Source organism: Trichomycterus rosablanca, chromosome 15 (assembly GCF_030014385.1).
Source record: "Trichomycterus rosablanca isolate fTriRos1 chromosome 15, fTriRos1.hap1, whole genome shotgun sequence".
NCBI lineage: Eukaryota > Metazoa > Chordata > Actinopteri > Siluriformes > Trichomycteridae > Trichomycterus > Trichomycterus rosablanca.
Genome location: NC_086002.1, coordinates 30,955,590 through 30,983,436, shown reverse-complemented (window position 1 = coordinate 30,983,436; position 27,847 = coordinate 30,955,590). Strand labels below are relative to the sequence as shown.

Genomic DNA, 27,847 nt, shown 5'->3' with positions numbered 1-27,847 from the left:
CTTAAATATAATATATAGATTTTATTTACATATTTAATTACAAAAGGAGAAATTCCGCTCAGTCGCGCTCAGATTCCAGTTAAATAGTCGTTATGATGCAAAAAACCATAACAATAAATAAATTCATCAAGTTTCTTTCACATCCCAGTTATACGAACAATAAATTACGATTTCAGTGCTGCGTTACCCCCCCCTTACCCCCCCCGTCGTCTGCCCATACGAAAACGAACCCGGGGCAGTCGGGGTACGTGCGGGCGCCGAGCCAGAAACGGTCGTTTTATGATAGTGAAGATTTTTCGGAACGATACACCGTGTGACCAAAAGTATTCGGACGCCCGTATATAGTCTCGACGTCCGTGTGTCTGTCTGTGTGAATTTGTGCCCTGTGAAAGCAGGGCCTTCCCTAAACTATTACTGATGTGTTACACCTGTTGACGGCATGGACACGTCACGTGGCTTCAGCTCGCGGCTTAGTTGTGGTTGACCACGCCCATTTAAGGCGACGGTTTGTTGTACGCAGTGTGACCGAATAGAGCGACCGACGTCTGTGTGTCTGTCTGTGGGAATCTGGAAAGCAGGGCCTTCCCTAAACTATTACTGATGTATCGCACCTGTTCATACATACCAGTTGAATAATTACTTTTGTCCGTGTAGTCCGAAAATGTAACCTTTGACCTGGTCATCACGTGGATTCTTTTTTTCTTCTTTACCGCTTCATCCTGGTCAGGGTCGCGGTGGGTCTGGGGAAACGTACGGGGCGCCAAAACGTGGTGTCATGTGATTCGAACCCGGGTCCTAGAGGAGGTCGGTGCGCCACCCGTCGCCCCTTAGTCACGCGTATAAATATATCGCTCCCAATTTAGTCATATCCGATGAGATCCGTATAGCGCACGGAGAGTCGCGCACTGATCCCCGTTATCCCCCGCTTTTAACGTGCTGGTGATCGGAAGGGCGTCGGATCGTCTGCCACCCCGGGCCCCTGAGCAAGGCCCTTAAATCTCGACCGCTTGAAATGCGTCCAGTCAGGCGTCTGCCAAGCGTAGCTTCAGTTCGCAGCTTAATTGTGGTTGACCACGCCCATTTTAGGCGACGGTTTGTTGCACGCAGTGTGAGCGAAAGTATCCGGACGCCTGTATATCGTCTCGTTTCGAATAGAGCGACCGACGTCTGTGTGTCTGTCTGTGGGAATTTGTGCCCTGTGAAAGCAGGGCCTTCCCTAAACGATTACCGATGTGTTACACCTGTCGATACACACGGGTTCAAGAATTAGAAGCGGCGTCCAGATACTTTTGTCCATGTGGTTCTGAAATGTAACCTTTGACCTGGTCATCACGTGGATTCTTTTTTTGTTCTTTACCGCTTCGTCCTGGTCAGGGTCGCGGTGGGTCTGGGGAAGCATACGGGGCGCCAATACGTGGTGTCATGTGATTCGAACCCGGGTCCTAGAGGTGGTCGGTGCGCCACCCGTCGCCCCTTAGTCACGCGTATAAATATATCGCTCCCAATTTAGTCATATCCGATGAGATCCGTATAGCGCACGGAGAGTCGCGCACTGATCCCCGTTATCCCCCGCTTTTAACGTAGCTCAGACGTTAAGGTGCTGGACTGGCGATCGGGAGGGCCCCTGAGCAAGGCCCTTAAATCTAGTCAGACGACCTTTCTGTCTAAGCCTGACCACGGCCATTTAAGGCAACAGTGCCTTTACCATGTTTGTTAAGAAACCGGGCGTGTCCCTAAATGATGCACCAATCTAAGAGCTTTAAAGTCTCTCGACTCTATTTGCAGTCCTTTGCGGGAAAAACGCTCGAAGCACAGAACCCCGACTGTAAACGAGTGGCTACATATTTGTGACTTTTTTTGTCAGTAAATCCGGGTGGCGGATTGAGTCACCGCCTCGCATTAGAGGCGCGGTCCGGCGCGGTCCGGCGCTCCTTGTCTAGGGTGGAAATATGAGAAGAATTCGGTCAGAGTTCCACAGGGACAAAGTTCAGAGCGCCTGCGGTCCGTCTGTCCCGGAAACGTCTCGTCTGGGACGCGGTCAGCTCAGCGCCGGTCCGTCCGTCCGTCGAGCTCCTCAGCACTTCTTCACCAGGCAGTGTTTGAAAGCCGGCGGTCTGTCCCCCAGCGGGCACCCCTTGGCCAGCTTCCCGTGCGGGTCCTTGCACTGGACCACGCGACTCTGCCACCCAGAGTCACAAGTCCTGGAGCAGGTCATCCACCGCCCGGTGAGCCAGCGCGGCCCGGGCGGGGTGGTGGACGCCGGCCTGGTGGTCATGGTCAGCACCTCGTCCGAGGTGAGCGCGGCGGGCGTGGCGGGAAACGGCGCCGCGTGCGTCCGGGCTGCTGGGGGCGGAGTCTTGCGCGGCACGAAGAAGCTGTAGCGTATGTCCAGCGGCTTCTTGGGGTCGGTCGCCAGGACCTGTAACGCCACGCTGTCCCGGAGCGGTCCGGGTCCCGAGGCGTGCAGCTCCTCGTTGTGCTGGCTCCAGCCGCTGTAGTTGAGGACGGTGCCGTTCAGGGGGATGATGGTTTCCGAGGTGGAGATCATGAACTTGCCGTTGAGGAGGTACTCGCCCCCCGGGCGGCGGAGCGCCAGGTAGGCGGTGAAGTGGGTCTGGCCCGCCGGCTTGTGCTGACGGATCTTGATGTGGGTCGAGCCCTCTGGGATCTTGACCACGTCCGTGTAGCCTTTGCTGAACGGGGAGGAAAGAAAAAGAAGTTATTATACGCAGCAACAGTTTAGGGAAGGTCCAATCCTGAACTGGCTAAACCGGTTAATCAGAAGGTTGCAGGTTCCTTTGCCACTGTTGGGCCCCTGAGCAAGGCCCCTAACCCTCAACTGCTTGAAATGCGTTCAGTCAGTCCTTGTTCGAATGGCAAATTTCACGTAGCTTCGGTTCGTGGTCTGATTGCGTTCGACTGTTTTCCGTCTAAGCTTGACCACGCCCATTACGTGCGGGCACAAATTCCCACAGTCATACTTCAAAGTCTTGCGAGGAGTCTTTTCAGAGGAGCGCTTGTCGGTCAAAGGTATACTGTATAGTACATACTGCATATTGCATACTACATACTGCATACTACATTCTGCATAATGCATACTACATACTGTATACTACATACTGCATACCACATACTGCATACTACACTTAGTATATACTGCATACTACATATTACATACTACATACTACACTTAGTATAGACTGTATACTACATACTGTATACTACATACTGTATACTACACACTGCGTACTACACTTAGTATATACTGTATATTACATACTGCATACTGTATACTACATACTACATACTACACTTAGTATAGACTTTACTACATACTGTATACTACATACTGTATACTACATACTGCATACTTCACTTAGTATATACTGTATATTACATACTGCATACTGTATACTACATACTGCACTTAGTATATACTGTGTACTACATACTGCATACTGTATACTACGTACTGCATACTACATTCTGCATAATGCATACTACATACTGTATACTACATACTGCATACTACATACTGCATACTACACTTAGTATATACTGTATATTACATACTGCATACTGTATACTACATACTGCATACTACACTTAGTATATACTGTATACTACATACTGCATACTGTATACTACATACTGCATACTACACTTAGTATATACTGTATATTACATACTGCATACTGTATACTACATACTGCATACTACACTTAGTATATACTGTATACTACATACTGCATACTGTATACTACGTACTGCATACTACATTCTGCATAATGTACACTACATACTGCATACTGCATACTACATACTGCATACTACACTTAGTATATACTGTATACTACATACTGCATACTGTATACTACATTCTGCATACTACATACTGTATACTACATACTGCACTCAGTATATACTACATACTGTATACAACATACTGTATACTACATACTACACTCAGTACATAGTGCCTACTACATTCTGCACTCAGTATATACTGCAGACGGTCAAAGGTCATGGTGATCCGCAATCCGGGTCAAGCCAAAGTCGCCCGACGCCAGCCTATATCCTGGTCAGGGTCGTGGTGGGTCCAGTTTCTACAGGGTCTATGCAAGGACCCTGGCTGACTGAAAGTGAAACTGCTATTTTAGTTGTGTCCGTCTTGCTCAGGGGCGTGGTGGGTCCGGTTTCTAGGCGGACGTGGATCCATCGTGGGGCCTCGGCTATCTCGCGTCTGTATGTATCGATGTAGATGCCCGACCGGTCGATAGCCCCGCTGATGTAAATAAAGTGCCGTCGTATTAAAATATACAGTGGGGTCAAAAAGTATTTAGTCAGCCACTGATTGTGCAGGTTCTCCTACTTAGAAAGATGAGAGAGGTCTGTAATTTTCATCATAGGTACACTTCAACTATGAGAGACAAAATGAGGAAAATAAGTATTTGGTCACCCACAAACAAGCAAGATTTCTGGCTCTCACAGACCTGTAACTTCTTCTTTAAGAAGCTCTTCTGTCCTCCACTCGTTACCTGTATTAATGGCACCTGTTTGACCTCGTTATCTGTATAAAAGACACCTGTCCACAGCCTCAAACAGTCAGACTCCAAACTCAATCATGGCCAAGACCAAAGAGCTGTCGAAGGACACCAGGAAGAAAATTGTAGACCTGCACCAGGCTGGGAAGAGTGAATCTACAATAGGCAAGCAGGTCGGTGTGAATAAATCAACTGTGGGAGCAATTGTAAGAAAATGGAAGACATACAAGACCATTGATAATCTCCCTCGATCCCGTGGGGTCAAAATGAACATGAGAACGGTGAGCGAAAATCCCAGAACTACACGGAGGGACCTGATGAATGACCTGCAGAGAGCTGGGACCAAAGTAACAAAGGCTACCATCAGTATACACACTACGCCGAGAGGGACTCAAATCCTGCAGTGCCAGGCGTGTCCCCCTGCTTGAGCCAGTACATGTCCAGGCCCGTCTGAAGTTTGCCAGAGAGCATATGGATGATCCAGAAGAGGATTGGGAGAATATCATGTGGTCAGATGAAACCAAAATGGAACTTTTTGGTAAAAACTCAACTCGTCGTGTTCGGAGGAAGAAGAAGAACCCAAGAACACCATACCTACTGTGAAGCATGGGGGTGGAAACATCATGCTTTGGGGCTGTTTTTCTGCAAAGGGGACAGGACGACTGATCCGTGTCAAGGGAAGAATGAACGGGGCCGTGTATCGTGAGATTTTAAGCCAGAACCTCCTTCCATCAGCGAGATCATTGAAGATGGAACGTGGCCGGGTCTTCCAGCATGACGATGATCCCAAACACACCGCTCGGGCGATGAAGGAGTGGCTCCGTAAAAAGCATTTCAAGGTCCTGGAGTGGCCTAGCCAGTCTCCAGACCTCAACCCCATAGAAAATTTGTGGAGTCCGTGTTGCCCAGCGACAGCCCCAAAACATCACTGCTCTAGAGGAGATCTGCATGGAGGAATGGGCCAAAATAGCAGCTGCAGTGTGTGCAAACCTGGTGAAGACTTACAGGAAACGTTTCACCTCTGTCATTGCCAACAAAGGTTATGTTACAAAGTATTGAGTTGAACTTTTGTTATTGACCAAATACTTATTTTCCACCATAATTTACAAATAAATTCTTTAAAAATCCTACAATGTGATTTCTTGGATTTTTTTTTCTCATTTTGTCTCTCATAGTTGAAGTGTAGCTATGATGAAAATTACAGACCGCTCTCATCTTTCTAAGTAGGAGAACCTGCACAATCAGTGGCTGACTAAATACTTTTTGGCCCCACTGTATATCATAATTGTTATACTAAACACGTAAAGCTTTAGGATTGATGCTGGGGCATTATGGGAAACGTAGTGTTTGCCTCGTCGCCCGAATCGCTGATCGGCAAGCGCTCACACTGGCAGTTTCACTTGGTTGCCATGGTATCCTCACCTCCTCTTGGTGAAGTTCCCGGCCACTTTGACGCAGCCGGTGCTGTCGCCGCCGCAGACGCCGCACTTGTCGTGGTGCAGCCTGGAGCCGATGATGCCGTCGCAGCCGGTGCGCACGCACTTCCCCTTCACGCACACCGAGCTGCTGTAGGGCCGGCACTCCGTCCCATCGACCACCTGGGCAAAGACGGAGCAAACACAAACCACAAAGGGGGAGGGGCGTCGTTAGCGCCGGGATCTTTCATTAGCGTTTTCGTTTAACGTCCGGCGTCAGTCAGTGATGGACTCACCCGTTGGGAGAAGACGACGTAATAGCCCGTGCCCTTGGCCCTGCACGTTAGCTTGCACGTGTCCTTGGGCAGCACGCCGGCGTATTTGGGCACCCACTCCACGAAGGTCTTCACTCCTTTGGGGTCGGTCTGGGGTCCGTTCCGCGCCTCGCACTGCTGCTGCCTGAAATTCTTACCTAACGTAGAAATAGAAACACATTTAGGACTTGATGCCGGTGACACGCTCAAAAAAAGTTGGGACGAGGTTAAAATAATGAGAAAAAAAGTAAGTGGGTGAATCGGTAACAGGTGAACTTAGTATATACTACATACTGCATACTGCATACTACATACTGCACACTACATACTGCATACTACATACTGTCTATATCCTGGTCAGGGTCGTGGTGGGTCCAGTTTCTACAGGGTAATACTACATACTGCATACTACATACTAAATACTGCATACTACACTCAATATATACTGTATACTACATACTGTATACTACACTTAGTATATACTGTATACTACATACTGTATACTACACTTAGTATATACTGTATACTACATACTGTATACTACATACTGCATACTGTATACTACATACTGCATACTACACTTAGTGTATACTGTATACTGCATACTACACTTAGTATATACTGTATACTACATACTGTATACTACATACTGTATACTACATACTGCATACTGTATACTACATACTGTATACTAAACATAGTATATACTGTATACTACATACTGCATACTACACTTAGTATATACTGTATACTACATACTGCATACTACACTTAGTATATACTGTATACTACATACTGTATACTAAACTTAGTATATACTGTATACTACATACTGCATACTACACTTAGTATATACTGTATACTACATACTGCATACTACACTTAGTATATACTGCATACTACATACTGTACACTACATACTGTATACTAAACTTAATATATACTGTATGCTACATACTGTATACTACATACTGTATACTAAACTTAGTATATACTGTATACTACATACTGTATACTAAACTTAGCATATACTGTATACTACATACTGCATACTACACTTAGTATATACTGTATACTACATACTGCATACTACACTTAGTATATACTGCATACTACATACTGTACACTACATACTGTATACTAAACTTAGTACATACTGTATGCTACATACTGTATACTACATACTGTATACTAAACTTAGTATATACTGTATACTACATACTGTATACTAAACTTAGTATATACTGTATACTACATACTGCATACTACACTTAGTATATACTGCATACTACATACTGTATACTAAACTTAGTATATACTGTATACTACATACTTTATACTACATACTGTATACTAAACTTAATATATACTGTATGCTACATACTGTATACTACATACTACATACTGTATACTACATACTGTATACTACATACTGCACACTACATATTGCATACTACATACTATATACTGCATACTACACTCAGTACATACTGTATACTACATACTGCATACTACACTTAGTATATACTGTATATTACATACAGTTCTCATTATATACTGTATACTGTATACCACACTCAGTATATACTACATATTGTATACTGCATACTACACTCAGTACATTCCGCATACTGCATACTGCTTACTACACTCAGTAAATACTGTACATTCTCAGTCAGTGATGGTGTTACAGTGCATGTTTAGAGTTCGGGTGTCAGGTGGGATCTTACTCTGTGCCTGGCAGGGTGTGACGTTACACGACCTGTAGATGGCTCTCTTTCCCGTGCAGTAGCGGCCGTTGTTTCGAGGCGGCGGGTTGTTACACAGACGGTGGGCGAACTGAACCCCGCCCCCGCACGTCCGGGAGCACGCACCCCACGGCCCCCAGGAGCTCCAGCTCCCGTGATTAGAGGTCTGGAGGGGAGAGGGTTATATTTACGTTATACATGCGTCGCTACAATGATATAACATGATATAACAGCACCAAAACTGAGCGACCTCTGTGTGACCTTCTCACGGGATTTTGGAGTACGTCTGTGGACATTTGTGCCCAACCCGGGTGACTGACATTGGACGAGAAAGCCTCGGCTGACGTTCCGGTTCATCCCGAAAGCCGTTCGGTGGAGGCTGATGGTCATGGCCCTTCATACTACATCCTGCATACTATATACTGCATACTACATACTGCATACTACATACAGTATACTACATACTGCATACTACATACAGTATACTACATACTGCATACTACATACTGTATACTACATACTGCATACTACATACTGTATATTACTTACTGTATAATACTTACTATATACTGCATACTACATACTGCATACTACATACAGTATACTACATACTGCATACTACATACAGTATACTACATACTGCATACTACAAACTGTATACTACATACTGCATTCTACATACTGTATATTACTTACTGTATACTACATACTGTATATTACTGTATACTACATACTGTATATACTACATACTGCATACTACATACTGTATATTACTTACTGTATAATACTTACTATATACTGCATACTACATACTGTATATTACTTACTGTATACTACATGCTGTATACTACATAATGTATACTACATGCTGTATACTACTAACTGTACATTACTTACTGTATACTAAATGCTGTATACTACATTTACATTTTACATTTTCAGCTTTTATCCAAAGCGACTTACACAATGAGCAATTGAGGGTTAAGGGCCTTGCTCAGGGACCCAACAGTGGCAACTTGGTGGTGGCGGGGCTTGAACCGGCAACCTTCTGTTTATTAGTCCAGTACCGTAACCACTGAGCTATCACTGCCCTACTACATAATGTATACTACATGCTGTATATTACTTACTGTATACTACATACTGCATACTACAAACTGTATACTACATACTGCATTCTACATACTGTATATTACTTACTGTATACTACATACTGTATATTACTGTATACTACATGCTGTATATTACTTACTGTATATTACTTACTGTATACTACATACTGTATATTACTTACTGTATACTACATACTGCATACTACATACTGTATGTTACTTACTGTATACTACATACTGTATATTACTTACTGTATATTACTTACTGTATACTACATACGGCATACTACATACTGTATATTACTTACTGTATACTACATACTGCATACTACATACTGTATATTACTTACTGTATACTACATACTGCAAACTACATACTGTATACTACATACTGCATACTACATACTGTATACTACATACTGCATACTACATACTTTATATTACTTACTGTATACCACATACTGTATACTACATACTGCATACTACATACTGTATACTACATACTGCATACTGCATACTACATACTGTATATTACTTACTGTATACTACATACTGTATACTACATACTGCATACTACATACTGTATACTACATACTGCATACTACATACTGTATATTACTTACTGTATACTACATACTGCATACTACATACAGTATACTACATACTGCATACTACATACTGTATATTACTTACTGTATACTACATACTGTATATTACTTACTGTATACTACATGCTGTATATTACTTACTATATATTACTTACTGTATACTACATACTGCATACTACATACTGTATATTACTTACTGTATACTACATACTGCATACTACATACTGTATATTACTTACTGTATACTACATACTGTATACTACATACTGCACACTACATACTGTATACTACATACTGCATACTACATACTGTATATTACTTACTGTATACTACATACTGTATACTACATACTGCATACTACATACTGTATATTACTTATTGTATACTACATACGGCATACTACATACTGTATACTACATACTGCATACTACATACTGTATATTACTTACTGTATACTACATACAGTATACTACATACTGCATACTACATACTGTATACTACATACTGCATACTACATACTGTATATTACATACTGTATATTACATACTACATACAGTATACTACATACTCGATATTGCACACAACATACTGTATACTACATACTACATACTGTATACTACATACTACATATTGCATACTACATATTGCATATTACATACTAAACACTGTATACTACATACTGTATACTACATACTACATACAGTATACTACATACTGCATACTCGATATTGCACACAACATACTGTATACTACATACTACAGTACATACTGTATACTACATACTACATATTGCACACTACATACTATACACTGTATACTACATACTTTATATTGTATACTACATACTGCATACTCGATTTTGCACACAACATACTGTATACTACATACTACATGGGGCGCCGTACTACGTCCACCATGTGACCAAAAATATTCGGACGCTTGACTTTAAAACAATGTTAAAACTGAGTGACCTCTGTGTGACCTTCTCACGGGACTTCGGAGACCTTCGGAGGGCTCTGGAAAGGGCCTTCCCTAAACTGTTGCAGCAAAGTTGGAAGCGTGTAACGGCGTGTAAACAGACAAGATGAGTTTTACATAAGGACACGTGTGAGCACGTCGCCGTCGGTAACAAGGCAGCGGTCTGGAAGAGCAGCGGCGCGGAAGACGACTTTACCGGAGGGAGAGTGTGTGTGTGTGTGTGTGTGTGCGCGCGAGTGTGTGTGTGTGTGCGAGTGCGCGTGCTAGTGTTAATGGAACGCAGCAGCAGCAGTGGCAGCAGAGCCACGTTTCCCCGATTCCACAGTCCAAACAAACACACGTGCATGGAAACCCTCGCAGGCACAGACGGGACGGAAGGTCTGTTTTCCGTTTATCTGGCAACCCAGGACGACTGTATTAGCCTCGCTATGCGCTTAATAAGCGAGGGACTGGCGAACACACGGCCATGGAAAAAGCGCATGCAGCGTATATAAGGAATGACGTGCGTCCGGCTTTGCAGCAACGGTTTAGGGAAGGCCCTTTCCCGACTGTGGGCACACATTCCCACACACAGGTCACACAGAGGTCAGGTGTCCGAATACTTTCGGCCATGCGGTGTATATTGACCTGACTTCAACCTGGAAGCGTAGTGGCTAGCACGTGCTTCCTCTAATTGCCTTTTTCAAGCGTCTATGGAAGCCTCTCTTACTTTGCGGCATCAGTTTAGGGAAGGCCCTTTCCTGTTCCCAGCTGTACGAAGGCTGTCAGCACGAATCCCCACAGACGCACTCCTACACACACACACGTTCCACCTACCGAGTAGTGTTTCTTGCGGGTGAAAAGAAGCGGTCATGCTGGACGTGTGTCGGAGGGGGCGTGCGTTAGTCAGGAGTGGAGGTGGGGGATTGGATATGACTAAATTGGAAGCTTTTCTAGCTGTATGAATGCTGTGAGTCGGCACAAATCCCCACAGACGCACTTCTACACACACATTCCACCTAACGAGTAGTGTTTCTTGCGGGTGAAAAGAAGCGGTCATGCTGCGCATGTGTCGGAGGGGGTGTGCGTTAGTCAGGAGTAGAGGTGGGGGACTGGATATGACTAAATTGGGAGAAAATTAAATAAAGAGAAGCTTTCCCACAGTCACAAATCCCCACAGACGTACTCCTACACACCCGTGTGTTCCACCTAACGAGTAGTGTTTCTTGCGGGTGAAAAGAAGCGGTCATGCTGGACGCGTGTCGGAGGGGGCGTGCGTTAGTGAGGAGTGGAGGTGGGGGATTGGATATGACTAAATTGGGAGAAAAGTAAATAAAGAGAAGCTTTCCCACAGTCACAAATCCCCACAGACGCACTCCTACACACACACACACACACACACACACACGTTCCACCTACCGAGTAGTGTTTCTTGCGGGTGAAAAAAAGCGGTCATGCTGGACGCGTGTCAGAGGGGGCGTGCGTTAGTCAGGGGTGGAGGTGGAGGTGGGGGATTGGATATGACTAAATTGGGAGAAAAGTAAATAAAGAGAAGCTTTCCCACAGTCACAAATCCCACAGACGCACTCCCACACCCGCGCGTTCCACCTACCGAGTAGTGTTTCTTGCGCGTCTTGTCCACGCACTTCCCCTGCAGGCAGATCCTCCCCTTGCCGCAGGCCGTGCCCTCCGCCGCCGGCAGCTTCTTGGTCAGACAGACCATCTGCCCCTTCCTGATGACGGCGCACCACAGGCGGGCGCACACGTCCATGCCCGGGCACACCGTGTACTCGGGTCCGAACGCCAGCCGGCACTGGCACACCGCGTCGTAGCTCTGGCCCGGCAGCTCCTCGGAGCCGAGGAGAGGGTTCCGCGGCGCGTCCAGCAGACACTCCGCTAGAGGGACGGAGAGAACGAGCGAAGGATTAGCATAGCGTCGCGCTAGTGCGTTACTGCTGACTGCGAGAGGCTAACATGGACGAGCTAAACTTTCTTCTGCTTTTGCTAATTCGCTGATTTTAAGTTTGGCAGCTAGTCGGCCGGCTTGTTAGCTAGCAAGCTAGTAATACTGCCCATTTTCCTTTTTTGTTATTATTATTATTTTTTTATTTTTTTTATTTTAGCAATGCATTGATTTTAGGTTCGGCTTTTATTCTTTATTGGGTTTTTGTTTTGTTATTATTTATTTATTTATTTTGTTTAGTTATTATGTATTTATTTTATTTAGTTAGTATTTATTTATGTATTTATTTAGTTTAGTAATTATTTATTTTATTTAGTTAAGTTAATATTTATTTATTTTATTTAGTTAGTATTTATTAATTTATTTTGTTTGGTTATTATTTATTTATTTTAATTAGTATTTGTTTATTTTGTTTGGGTATTATTTATTTATTTTAATTAGTTAGTATTTATTAATTTATTTTGTTTGGTTATTATTTATTTATATTATTTAGTTAGTATTTATTTATTAATTTGGTTTAGTTATTTTTTATTTATTTTATTTAGTTAGTATATATTTATTAATTTTGTTTCGTTAGTATTTATTTATTTATTTAGTTTGGTTATTATTTATTTATTTTATTTAGTTAGTATTTATTTATTTATTTCGTTTGGTTATTATTTATTTATTTTGTTTAGTTATTTTAGGTTTTCCTGGACAACCAACATGCCAATGTCACATGCTAGGCTAGGACAAAACAGCACTACATTTATATAGCACGGTGGCGTTATTTACGTTTATTTTTTAAAAGAAGTTACTCTCACCGTTTCCGTCGTCGAAAAAGTCGGTGATGGTGGCCGAGGTGCAGCGGCTCCAGGGCTTGGAGGCGTCGATGGAGGTCAGAATGGACGACATGAGCCTCTTGTCCTCGGTGGAGCCAAACCTCTCCTCACAGAACTTGGAGTCGTCGTGGGACAGGCCGAGCAGGTGCCCTAAAAACAAAAACAAACAAATATACACAAATAAACATAAATAAACACTGCTGTCCAGGACGAGCAAGTGTAGTATATCAAGTCCTCTGGACTGGACCGAGCAGCCCGGTATGACGGTTTCAGAGGAAAGCAGGTTTGCCAACTAAGGAGCTGGCAAGTCTGAGAGGAAGAAACTGGTCACTTCTAAAAACTGGCCAGCTCTGATCTAGAAGTGCCCTTGAACTCCCAATCTAAAAGTGCCCTAGAGCTCCCAATCTAGAAGTGTCCTAGAGCTCCCGATCTAGAAGTGTTCTAGAGCTCCCAATCTAGAAGTGTCCTAGAACTCCCAATCTAGAAATGCCCTAGAGCTCCCAATCTAGAAGTGTCCTAGAGCTCCCGATCTAGAAGTGTTCTAGAGCTCCCAATCTAGAAGTGTCCTAGAACTCCCAATCTAGAAATGCCCTAGAGCTCCCAATCAAGAAGTGTCCTAGAGCTCCAGATCTAGAAATGCCCTAGAGCTCCCAATCGAGAAGTGTCCTAGAACCCCCGATCTAGAAGTGTCCTAGAGCTCCCAATCTAGAAATGCCCTAGAGCTCCCAATCAAGAAGTGTCCTAGAGCTCCAGATCTAGAAATGCCCTAGAGCTCCCAATCGAGAAGTGTCCTAGAACCCCCGATCTAGAAGTGTCCTAGAGCTCCAAATCTAGAAGTGTCCTAAAGCTCCCAATCTAGAAGTGTCCTAGAGCTCCCAATCTAGAAATGCCCTAGAGCTCCCGATCTAGAAGTGTCCTAGAGCTCCCGATCTAGAAGTGTCCTAGAACTCCCAATGTAGAAATGCCCTAGAGCTCCCTATCTAGTAGTGCCCTAGAGCTTTTGATCTAGAAGTGTTCTAGAGCTCCCTATGCAGAAGTGCCTTAGAACTCCCAATGTAGAAGTGCCCCCAGAGGTCAGACTTGCCAGCTCCTTGGTTGGCGAACCTGCTTTCCTCTAAAATCGTCATACCGGGCTGCTCGGTTCGGCCTGGATTATTTCTTTCTAGGAACCCTCGACCCTGACTGAGATGGGTGAGACCTGCAGTTCTTTAGATCTTCGCCTGGGTTCCTTGGATGCGTCGTCCATGCATTTTTGGTGAACTTCTGTGAAAGTCGGATTTAAACTCTTGAAAAGGATAACGGCTCTCAGTGTGGTCCGGTAGAGTCCCATAACCTTTGCAATGGCTTGTAACCCTTTCCAGACTGGCAGATTTCGATGACCTTGTTTGTCGCACCCGTATTCGAATCTCTAGACCTTCCGGTGCCACCCAGGACTCACTCACAGTGCCACACTTGGTGAACTTTTGCCTAGCCGGTCACTCCTGGGAAGGATAACAGCTCTCAGTGTGGTCCGGTGGAGTCCTAGAGCCCAAGCAACGACTTTGTAACCCTTTAAGAATGGTAGACTCATAGACTTTGCATTAGAATCTCAAGTCCCTCTGGTCCTTCCGGACTCCCTGGATGCACCCCAGGAGGGCCACGGTTTAGTCTTTGGTTACCTAGTTACCACGGTTACGGAGGTAAACGATGTGTGGAAATGTCTGGGTGCTTTCGTACCGATCTCGTGAGCGACAGTGAAGGCAGCGTGCAGGCCGTCGTCTTCGATCACGGCGCAGCTCCTCTCCGGGGAACACACGGTACCGACGTCGGCCATGCCCAGGGTGTCGCAGGAGTGGTGCCCGCACAGATCCTGCAGACAGCACACATTGACATTCGGTTGACAAAAGTATCAGGACGCCCCCGGCTGGAATAAATCAATGATTTAACGGTTTAGGGAAGGACCTTTCATATACAGAAGACGGTATAATAATAGCATGTCCGGTAGATGGTAAAAAAAAACCTACATTATTTTACCCCGTCCTGACTTTTCTCGAGTGTGTTGTGGACATTATGTGCCCAATCTAGAGGTACCCCATAGCTCCCGATCTAGAAGTGCCCTAGAGCTCCCGATCTACAGTAGAAGTGCCCTAGAGCTCTCAATCTAGAAGTGCCCTAGAGCTCTCAATCTAGAAGTGCCCTAGAGCTCCTGATCTAGAAGTGCCCTAGAGCTCTCAATCTAGAAGTGCCCTAGAGCTCTCAATCTAGAAGTGCCCTAGAGCTCCTGATCTAGAAGTGCCCTAGAGCTCCCAATCTAGAAGTGCTCCAGAGGTCCCGATCTCGAAGTTCCCCAGAGCTCCCGATCTAGAAGTGCTGTAGAGCTCCCAATCTAGAGGTACCCTAGAGCTCCCAATCTAGAAGTGCCCTAGAGCTCCCAATCTAGAAGTGCCCCAGAGGTCCCGATCTCGAAGTTCCCCAGAGCTCACGATCTAGAAGTGCCCTAGAGCTCCTGATCTAGAAGTGCCCTAGAGCTCTCAATCTAGAAGTTCCCCAGAGCTCCCAATCTAGAAGTGGCCGGGTGGTTCCGGCCATACGCATTGCTGATGCAGCGGCAGCCTGTGTTAAGTGATGCCAGTTTTCCGAAGCACTCCCCAGCCCCTTGCAGACATCGAATGCCAGATCTGTTTACGCTGCTCAGCCGAACCTTTTAAAGCCTCTGCTTGACCGGCCTGCCTGCGGTCCGGGTCCGTCTACTATTGAAAACATACGGTGCGAAAAATGAGTGGTAGGAAACCCACACGGGGTGAAACACGGGCCCCCGGGATCCGTTTAGCACTACTGTCCCTGACGCAACCCTCCTACCCCTTACGGGACAAGGGTGCCCTCCAGTGGCTGGGCTGTTCGGGCCATACGCTTACTTCGCGCAACAGAATTTCAGGTTGCGTTTCTTGATGCAGCGGCGGTCTGTGTTAGTTAACAACGCTTTTCTGAAGCACCTCCGAGTCTGAATGGCTATATTTAGCATGTAGCGCCGTGTGGTCTCACCTTTAGTACTTCTGTCTGTTAAATACGAGTTCGAGTAATCTGGATGGGGGGCGGGTTTGTGTTTTGAGCTTGTGTATCGATCCTGTCTCTTCCACGTCGATACGAAAAGTCTCCCCTGGACACATCGGCTAATCGATTTTAGCGCTGAGCTTCCACACACACACACACACACACACACACAGGTCCACCTCCGCCCTGACAAATAAATACCACTTAGCACTAACAACCCACCACCCACCCCCCGCACGCTTAATGACAGACTGATTCACTCCTGACAAGCTAACTCGGCCTCCCGGGTGCATAGCTAGTCCTTTACTCATGCTAAAACCAGACAAGCTACACTCTGTGTTAGCATTCTGCACACACACACACACACTCGCCCACATTCGAAACCACATTAGGGGAAGGTGCCTCTAAACCCGGACGGTCCCCGGAGGCCAAGCGCGTTAGCTAAAGCAACATCGGTCTGCGCGGCGGGTAAATACTCGGGAAGCCAAAGTTTGGGTTATTACATCAGCGGAGCGGATGCGTAATGTACGCCTAGCCAGCGTGTGATCACAGGTGTGGGTTGCCCTGAGTGGCAGGTCTGGGGTCCGAAAACAAGATGACCATCACTGAGTAGGTGGACGAGACGGCCAGAACAGAAAATGAGCAACGGAACCACGTTAAGTCCCACAAGTTACGTTACTTTGGTCATGTGACGAGGTGCCCAGGTGCTCTTGTGGAGGACCAATAGCCTTGATCTAAGCCTTGGTCTGACCCATAGCCTCACATGGAAGAAGATGATCATCACTGAGTAGGTGGATGAGACAACCAGAACATAAAAGGAGCTCCTGAACAACGTTAAGTCCTGCAAGTTACGTTACTTTGGGCGTGTCAAGAGGTGCCAAAGTGACCAGTCTTGTGAAGGACCAATAGCCTTGATCTAAGCCTTGGTCTGACCCATAGCCTCACATGGAAGAAGATGATCATCACTGAGTAGGTGGATGAGACAACCAGAACATAAAAGGAGCTCCTGAACAACGTTAAGTCCTGCAAGTTACGTTACTTTGGGCGTGTCAAGAGGTGCCAAAGTGACCAGTCTTGTGAAGGACCAATAGCCTTGATCTAAGCCTTGGTCTGACCCATAGCCTCACATGGAAGAAGATGATCATCACTGAGTAGGTGGACGAGACGGCCAGAACAGAAACAGAGCAATGGAACTACGTTAAGTCCCACAAGTTACGTTACTTTGGGCGTGTCATGAGGCGCCCACGTGACCGGTCTTGTGGAGGACCAATAGCCTTGATCTAAGCCTTGGTCTGACCAGTAGCCTCACATGGAAGAAGATGATCATCCTTGAGTAGGTGGACGAGATGGCCAGAACAGAAATGAAGCAACTGAACCATGTTAAGTCCTGCAAGTTACGTTACTTTGGGGCGTGTGATGAGGCGCCCACATAACAACTTTGCGACAACGTACGTGACCTCGCTCGGCATTTTGTTGATTCTGAACCCGGACCTTTGGCAGACCTGCGGGAACGACTGAGAGACAAACAGGGACAGAGAGAGAGACGGAGAGAGAGAGAGACGGGGAGAGAGAGAGAGAGACAAAAACACAGACAAATACGGTTTGTGAAATTCTCCTGGCTGCGGACCAGCGCCTCTCGGTCGGCTCAGGCGAGGCTCAGGGAGGCCGGAGGGGAACGAGCGTCTCGGAAACATTCGGGGAAAACAAGGCTGACGGCTCCAGAGGAGAGGAATGCGCTACGAGACGCCTCATACATAACGAGTCCTGACGGCTGATTGGATCAAGCGGCGACGGTGGTGGTCTGATGGATGCGAACAGTACGAGCGGTTTCGGTTGTTATTCTTACCAGTCACCCATATGAGGTCCAAATGCAGCCACGAAGTCCTCACAGAGAAGCATACGTGGCACTTTTTTTGGATGCCACCCTCTGTCCTGCTAGCCCTAGAACGCTGCCGGGTAAATATTAGTGGCTTGACATGGAGAGCTTTTCAGGTTGCAGTGGCGTACTATGTTAAATGACGACAGTTTTCCGAAGTACTCCCAAACCCATATGACTATATAACAGGCTATGTAACAGTGTTTAGCGCTTTTATCCAAAACGACTTACAATTGTGACTGAATACACTTTGAAATAAAAAGGGTTGAGGGCCTTGCTCAGTGGTGGGCTTAAACAAGCAACCTTCTGATTACTAGTCCAGTACTTTAACCACTGCCCATACAACTGTGACTGAATGCAATTAAAGCAGTTTATGGTTAAGGGCCTTGCTCAGGGGCCCAACAGTGGCAACTTGGCAGTAGTGGGGCTTGAACTGGCAACCTTCTGATTACTAGTCCAGTACCTTAACGTCCATCTAATCCAGCCATCCATCCATCCATCCATCTAATCCATCCATCCATCTAATCCATCCATCCATCTAATCCATCCATCCAATCCATCCATCCATCTAATCCATCCATCCATCTAATCCATATATCCATCCATCCATCCATCTAATCCATCCATCCATATAATCCATCCATCCATCCATCTTAATCCATCCATCCATCCATCTAATCCATCCATCCATCCATCTAATCCATCCATCCATCCATCTAATCCATCCAGCTAATCCATCCATCCATCTAATCCATCCATCCATCCATCCATCCATCTTAATCCATCCATCCATCTAATCCATCCATCCATCCATCTAATCCATCCATCCATCCATCCATCTAATCCATCCATCCATCTAATCCATCCATACATCCATCTAATCCATCCATCTAATTCATCCATCCATCTAATCCGTCCATCCATCTAATCCATCCATCCATCTAATCCATCTAATCCATCCATCCATCCATCTATCTAATCCATCCATCCATCTAATCCATCCATCCATCTAATCCATCCATCTAATCTATCTAATCCATCCATCCATCTAATCCATCCATCTAATCCATCCATCTAATCCATCCATAGATCTAATCCATCCATCTATCTAATCCATCCATCCATCTAATCCATCCATCCATCCATCTAATCCATCCATCTAATCCATCAATCCATCTAATCCATCCATCCATCCATCCATCCATCTAATCCATCCATCTAATCCATCCATCTTATCCATCCATCCATCCATCCATCTAATCCATCCATCTAATCCATCTAATCCAATCATGGGTTTACATGAGCAGCCTGGAACTGATTCGTTTAGTTTAAATGATTCCTTATGGGAAACTGATTCGTTAGATTGATTCGTGTAGGAACAGCGAGGTTCCAGCGTGAGGATGTTTACTTGTCGCGCTGTACCACGGTTTACGTTGGCGCTGGGAGGACGCCCCCGTCCCCGTCTCACACGGGCGCTCCACTTCTGCTCCGGTCAGGCGTCAGACTTGGCGGCGGTTCAGAGCAAACATGTCCAGCGGAGGAGGGAGAGTGTGGACTCCGGATCCTCTGTGCTGGGTGCGTCCCGGGCGTCGCTTTCGGTCAGCTGCTTCTGATCTGAACTCGGAATGTGCTGATCGTTAACGGCGTGTGCTCGCGGCTGCCGCTTTATCTTCGGATTAATCTAGCGGCCTCCTCCCTCAACGGTCAACGGAGAGAGAGAGAGACGGGGAGAGAGAGAGAGAGACAAAAACACAGACAAATACGGTTTGTGAAATTCTCCTGGCTGCGGACCAGCGCCTCTCGGTCGGCTCAGGCGAGGCTCAGGGAGGCCGGAGGGGAACGAGCGTCTCGGAAACATTCGGGGAAAACAAGGCTGACGGCTCCAGAGGAGAGGAATGCGCTACGAGACGCCTCATACATAACGAGTCCTGACGGCTGATTGGATCAAGCGGCGACGGTGGTGGTCTGATGGATGCGAACAGTACGAGCGGTTTCGGTTGTTATTCTTACCAGTCACCCATATGAGGTCCAAATGCAGCCACGAAGTCCTCACAGAGAAGCATACGTGGCACTTTTTTTGGATGCCACCCTCTGTCCTGCTAGCCCTAGAACGCTGCCGGGTAAATATTAGTGGCTTGACATGGAGAGCTTTTCAGGTTGCAGTGGCGTACTATGTTAAATGACGACAGTTTTCCGAAGTACTCCCAAACCCATATGACTATATAACAGGCTATGTAACAGTGTTTAGCGCTTTTATCCAAAACGACTTACAATTGTGACTGAATACACTTTGAAATAAAAAGGGTTGAGGGCCTTGCTCAGTGGTGGGCTTAAACAAGCAACCTTCTGATTACTAGTCCAGTACTTTAACCACTGCCCATACAACTGTGACTGAATGCAATTAAAGCAGTTTATGGTTAAGGGCCTTGCTCAGGGGCCCAACAGTGGCAACTTGGCAGTAGTGGGGCTTGAACTGGCAACCTTCTGATTACTAGTCCAGTACCTTAACGTCCATCTAATCCAGCCATCCATCCATCCATCCATCTAATCCATCCATCCATCTAATCCATCCATCCATCTAATCCATCCATCCAATCCATCCATCCATCTAATCCATCCATCCATCTAATCCATATATCCATCCATCCATCCATCTAATCCATCCATCCATATAATCCATCCATCCATCCATCTTAATCCATCCATCCATCCATCTAATCCATCCATCCATCCATCTAATCCATCCATCCATCCATCTAATCCATCCAGCTAATCCATCCATCCATCTAATCCATCCATCCATCCATCCATCCATCTTAATCCATCCATCCATCTAATCCATCCATCCATCCATCTAATCCATCCATCCATCCATCTAATCCATCCATCCATCCATCCATCTAATCCATCCATCCATCTAATCCATCCATACATCCATCTAATCCATCCATCTAATTCATCCATCCATCTAATCCGTCCATCCATCTAATCCATCCATCCATCTAATCCATCTAATCCATCCATCCATCCATCTATCTAATCCATCCATCCATCTAATCCATCCATCCATCTAATCCATCCATCTAATCTATCTAATCCATCCATCCATCTAATCCATCCATCTAATCCATCCATCTAATCCATCCATCTTATCCATCCATCCATCCATCCATCTAATCCATCCATCTAATCCATCTAATCCAATCATGGGTTTACATGAGCAGCCTGGAACTGATTCGTTTAGTTTAAATGATTCCTTATGGGAAACTGATTCGTTAGATTGATTCGTGTAGGAACAGCGAGGTTCCAGCGTGAGGATGTTTACTTGTCGCGCTGTACCACGGTTTACGTTGGCGCTGGGAGGACGCCCCCGTCCCCGTCTCACACGGGCGCTCCACTTCTGCTCCGGTCAGGCGTCAGACTTGGCGGCGGTTCAGAGCAAACATGTCCAGCGGAGGAGGGAGAGTGTGGACTCCGGATCCTCTGTGCTGGGTGCGTCCCGGGCGTCGCTTTCGGTCAGCTGCTTCTGATCTGAACTCGGAATGTGCTGATCGTTAACGGCGTGTGCTCGCGGCTGCCGCTTTATCTTCGGATTAATCTAGCGGCCTCCTCCCTCAACGGTCAACGGAGGGTCCGAGCGGTCAGTCAGACCCTGAAGCTGTTGGCGGGAGCTGCAGGCGTCGCGGTGTGGCGGGTCTGACGTGTGAAATACCGAAGCCTGATACAAACACGGGGTCGGGAGGTCGTAAGAACCGATACGGCTCCTCGTGTTCTAACCTGTAATTGGGGGCCCCGACAGTGGCAGTGGTGGGCTTAAACCAGCAACCAAATTACTAGTCCAGTACTTTAACCACTGCCCATACAATTGCTACTGAATGCAATTAAAGCAGTTTTAGGTTAAGGGCCTCGCTCAGGGGCCCGACAGTGGCAACTTGGCAGTAGTGGGGCTTGAACTGGCAACCTTTTGATTACTAGTACAATTAAGGGCCTTGAACAGGAACCCGACAGTGGCAACTTGGCAGTGGTGGGGCATGAACTGGCAACCTTCTGATTACTAGTCAAGTACTTTAACGACTGAATACAATTCAAGCATTTAAGTGTCAAGTGCCTTGCTCAGGGGCCCAATTGTGGCAACTTGGCGGTAGTGAGGCTTGAACCAGTGACCTTCTGATTACTAGTCCAGTACCTTAACCACTGAACACAATTAAGGGCCTTGCTCAGGGGCCCGACAGTGGCAACTTGGCAGTAGTGGGGCTTGAACCGGCAACCTTTTGATTACTAGTACTATTAAGGGCCTTGCTCAGGGGCCCAACAGTGGCAAATTGGCAGTAGTGGGGTTGAACTGGCAACCTTTTGATTAATAGTACAATCAAGGGCCTTGCTCAGGGGCCCGACAGTGGCAACTTGACAGTAGTGGTACTTGAACCAGCAACCTTCTGATTACTAGTCCAGTATCTTAACCACTGAACACAATTAAGGGCCTTGCTCAGGGGCCCGACAGTGGCAACTTAGCAGTAGTGGGGCTTGAACTGGCAACCTTCTGATTACTAGTACAATTAAGGGCCTTGCTCAGGGGCCCGACAGTGGCAACCTGAAAGTAGTGGGGCTTGAACCAGCAGCCTTCTGATTACTAGTCCAGTACTTTAACGACTGAACACAATTAAAGCAGCTGAGGTTCGAGGGCCTTGCTCAGGGGCCCGACTGACCTCTGTGTGACCTTTACGGCTAGAACGGCAGCCGCTCTTGCTTCCCGCAGGACTTCGAAGTGCGTCTGTGGGGATTTGTGCTTTCAGAGACGTGGGGATCCAGGGTGCGAACGTGAGCGGTGCTATCGGCCGGTCGGGCGTCATGAACCAGTGAATCAATTCGACGAATCAAATCCCAGTTGACTCAGAGTCAGATGGCCCCCCCCCTGCGGCGTCGGAGCTCGCGCCTTCGCTCTCTGTGCGTGACGCGGCATCTGAGGGCGCCTCTGAATGCGCCCCTTGTTCTGGGCCGCGCTGGCATCTCCGCATGGCGTGGGCAGAATCTTTGCCCACCACAGCATGATTCAAAACCCCGGCGGCGAAGTCGCTTTCAGCTCTCGGTACTCGCTGACGTGACGCGCGTGGGGGGGTTGGGGGGTTCCCGGTGATGTCAGTGTCCGGCGGTGAGGTCAGTGCCAACACATTCCACTTGTCTGGAGTCATACTGACCCGCTCGCCTTGGCTGGTATTTGCCGGGTAATTCATACGGATCTCCATAAGAACCAATGTGTATAAAATCCCAACAACACTAATGCACCTACTACACGTCTACCAGTACAACACGAATGGTCCGCCACCTGAAAACACTGGTCAGTGGGGGGTCCTGTGGGTGCCACCTGGAACTGGAACGTCACTCTCCGTGCACGATACGGATCTCCATAGGAACCCATGTGTATAAAATCCCAACAACACTAATGCACCTACTACACATCTACCAGTACAACACGAATGCTCCACCACCTGAAAACACTGGTCAGTGGGGGGTCCTGTGGGTGCCACCTGGAACTGGAACGTCACTCTCCGTGCACGATACGGATCTCCATAGGAACCCATGTGTATAAAATCCCAACAACACTAATGCACCTACTACACATCTACCAGTACAACACGAATGCTCCACCACCTGGAGAGCGTGCCAAGTTGAAGGAAAGCGGAGTCAGCGGTGCCAGGCGAGAGCGCCTCGGGGCGCATTCCTTCGGGAACGGGGTTGCCAGGAGGATGGTAGCTAGGCATCGCGTCGGATGCCGCGGATGACAGCCAACCACATGAGAGGGAAGGAGGGAGGGGGGGTAAGTTTAGACATATGCGGGCAACACCATTAAATATGTAGACACTGTGAAAATGAGACACACTTGGACATCAAAGACTTTTCGAGTGATTAAAAAAAGGTATTATTTTATTAAGCCTGTACTGGGAACACTGGGAGACTTCCATCCTTCCAGTTTGATCTAAGGTTGTTGTTTCAAGTCCTACCTGCCTGGTGAAGAGATCGAGACTACATGTCTACTGGTACAACACGAATGGTCCACCACCCTGGAACTGGACCGTCTGTTGAGGAGTGTGACTCTCCGTGCGCGATACGGATCTCCATAAGTACCCACGGATATAAAATCCCAACAACACTAATGCACCTACTACACGTCTACCAATACGACACGAATGGTCCACCACCCTGAAACTGGACCGTCTGTTGAGGAGTGCGACTCTCCGTGCGCGATACGGATCTCCATAAGTACCCATGGGTATAAAATCCCAACAACACTAATGCACCTACTACACGTCTACCAATACGACACGAATGGTCCACCACCCTGGAACTGGAACGTCTGTTGAGGTGTGCGACTCTCCGTGCGCGATACGGATCTCCATATGAACCCACGTGTATAAAATCCCAACAACACTAATGCACCTACTACACGTCTACCAATACGACACGAATGGTCCACCACCCTGGAACTGGACCGTCTGTTGAGGTGTGTGACTCTCCGTGCGCGATACGGATCTCCATAAGTACCCATGGGTATAAAATCCCAACAACACTAATGCACCTACTACACGTCTGCCAATACGACACGAATGGTCCACCACCCTGGAACTGGGACGTCTGTTGAGGTGTGCGACTCTCCGTGCGCGATACGGATCTCCATAAGTACCCATGGGTATAAAATCCCAACAACACTAATGCACCTACTACACGTCTGCCAATACGACACGAATGGTCCACCACCCTGGAACTGGGACGTCTGTTGAGGTGTGCGACTCTCCGTGCGCGATACGGATCTCCATAAGTACCCATGGATATAAAATCCCAACAACACTAATGCACCTACTACACGTCTACCAATACGACACGAATGGTCCACCACCCTGGAACTGGACCGTCTGTTGAGGTGTGCGACTCTCCGTGCGCGATACGGCTCTCCATATGAACCCACGTGTATAAAATCCCAACAACACTAATGCACCTACTACACGTCTACCAATACGACACGAATGGTCCACCACCCTGGAACTGGAAACGTCTGTTGAGGTGTGCGACTCTCCGTGCGCGATACGGCTCTCCATATGAACCCACGTGTATAAAATCCCAACAACACTAATGCACCTACTACACGTCTACCAATACGACACGAATGGTCCACCACCCTGGAACTGGAAACGTCTGTTGAGGTGTGCGACTCTCCGTGCGCGATACGGATCTCCATAAGTACCCATGGATATAAAATCCCAACAACACTAATGCACCTACTACACGTCTACCAATACGACACGAATGGTCCACCACCCTGGAACTGGAAACGTCTGTTGAGGTGTGCGACTCTCCGTGCGCGATACGGATCTCCATAAGTACCCATGGATATAAAATCCCAACAACACTAATGCACCTACTACACGTCTACCAATACGACACGAATGGTCCACCACCCTGGAACTGGACCGTCTGTTGAGGTGTGTGACTCTCCGTGCGCGATACGGATCTCCATAAGTACCCATGGATATAAAATCCCAACAACACTAATGCACCTACTACACGTCTGCCAATACGACACGAATGGTCCACCACCCTGGAACTGGACCGTCTGTTGAGGTGTGTGACTCTCCGTGCGCAATCCCAACAACACTAATGCACCTAGTCTCCCAACACTGATCCAAGGTTGTTGTTTCAGTTCCTACCTGCCTGGTGAAGAGTATTGCCGCGTCGTGGTGATGCTGATGATCGTCATCCAGAGGATTCTGCTGGTTCTGCCACTTGCAGAAGCTCTTGAGGGTCGCGGCGGCGTTCTTTGAGACGTCCAGCCCCAACTCCTTCTCGCTCAGCACCGTGACCTTGACCACAGACAGGCGGATGGGGTTCTCGATGCTGGCGTGGCCGTACAGCCGGGACGCGATGGACGCCAGGGTGAGGAGGTAGTGCTGCAGATCTTTGCCGTACTTCTTCACCATGGACTCGTCCGCGACGAGAAGTAGCTCCACGTGTCGCGGTCGGGAGACGGATCTTCTGCGTCGCGGAGTCGTGGAGTTCCGCGGGTGCGCAAAATTCGCCCAGGAGATTCTCCTTTGCGCGGTGCGTTTGCGCGTCCCGCAGCTCTGGTGCTCCGATAGCTCCACGAAGCTGAAGCTCTCCCGGGTGTAACGGGGCAGATGGTGCAGGTCGTCCGGTGTGATCGTGTAGCGGTCGTGGCCGACGGCGAAGAATCCGCTCAGACCGGAGCCGCACAGATCGAAGACGGCGAGCGACTCCGGATTGGAATCGACCGTGCCGCGGTAGACGCAGCCCGGGCGCAACCGGAGGTCTAGGGTGAAATCGGACTGCGACTGCGATTCGTCTCTCTCCAGATCGAGCTGGAATCGCAGCCCGTCCACATACAACAGGTATCCGACTCTCCCCCCTCCGTGATAGAGCCGGTCGACGGTGCGCACCGATCCGCTCGCGTGTGCAGCCGCGACAGGTGTTAGAACCCCCGGCGACACGCAGAGCAACACGAACCCCAGCAAAGTCGCCATCGTTACCGACAGCACGAAGACGAACCTCCCGACTGGAAACCGATTCAATTCTGCACCCGCACTCGCACTCGCACCCGCGCGCTCCTCTCTCACTCCGCCTCACGCGCCCATCCGCTCCGTGCGTGCACGCGCCAGAAACAAAAACAAAAACAAACGCCAAAACACGCCGCGCGCCTCCGCCGCCTCACGCGCCCGAGAACCGGAGCCGAACACGGACGAAAAAGTTCAAGTTTCTCCTCTTTAAACATCCGCACAGGGAGGGAGAGCGACACAAAGTCCGGCCCCTTTGCGCCAAACTCTTCTCTTCTCTCCAGCCCTACAGCCCCCCCCTCCTTGCGCCACTTTATCCGGCTCTGCGTGTGTGTGAAACAGCGCACTAACGTACTAACTAGTGCGCCAGAACAGCGGCGGAGTAATACGTACTACACGCACTCGGTAGTGTGTTAGTGTGTTAGTGCGCGAGTACGCTGATCAAAGTTCAGTGCTAACTGCTGCTAAGAGTCTGACAGGAAGCTCAGAGACCAAACAAAGACATACAAATGTCAAACTTCGACGGTTTTATCTGTTAATTATGATCTAAATGAAGTAAATATACGTTATTTACACCAAATAATTAAATATAGATACATATAAATATATAAATGTAGAAAAAGTACAGTGTCCCAAACATCAGGTACAGCACATGCTAATCCATACTGTGCTGCCTCACATCGTTCTATAAATACCACTTATATTATTTATATTATTTATATTGTGTCCCATCTTTTTTGATCATTTTCGTCCCAACACACTTTTATTTGTCACATATACACAGACTATACGTATATTTAAAATAATAATATAAAAAACGTACACGCAGTCTGACAGGAAGCTAAAAGACTAAACAACGACATTAAAATGTTAAACCTCGACGGTTTTATCTGTTAAG

The 27,847-nt window shown here is 47.2% G+C and overlaps 1 protein-coding gene and 1 pseudogene across 1 annotated transcript; one reads left to right on the top strand and one right to left on the bottom strand.

Moving 5' to 3' along the window:
- The window catches only part of LOC134328691 (NACHT, LRR and PYD domains-containing protein 3-like), a 1,194,473-nt pseudogene that overhangs the window by 205,442 nt on the left and 961,184 nt on the right, over window positions 1–27,847 (top strand).
- On the bottom strand, window positions 2–27,108 carry LOC134329224 (A disintegrin and metalloproteinase with thrombospondin motifs 5). Its single transcript, XM_063010419.1, has 8 exons — window positions 26,089–27,108; window positions 15,199–15,331; window positions 13,465–13,632; window positions 12,311–12,594; window positions 8,004–8,187; window positions 6,256–6,431; window positions 5,967–6,142; window positions 2–2,693 (listed from the first exon to the last, which is right to left on the bottom strand). The coding sequence occupies exons 1-8, from the start codon at window positions 26,917–26,919 to the stop codon at window positions 2,075–2,077; spliced, it is 2,571 nt and encodes an 856-aa protein (XP_062866489.1). The 5' UTR covers window positions 26,920–27,108; the 3' UTR covers window positions 2–2,074.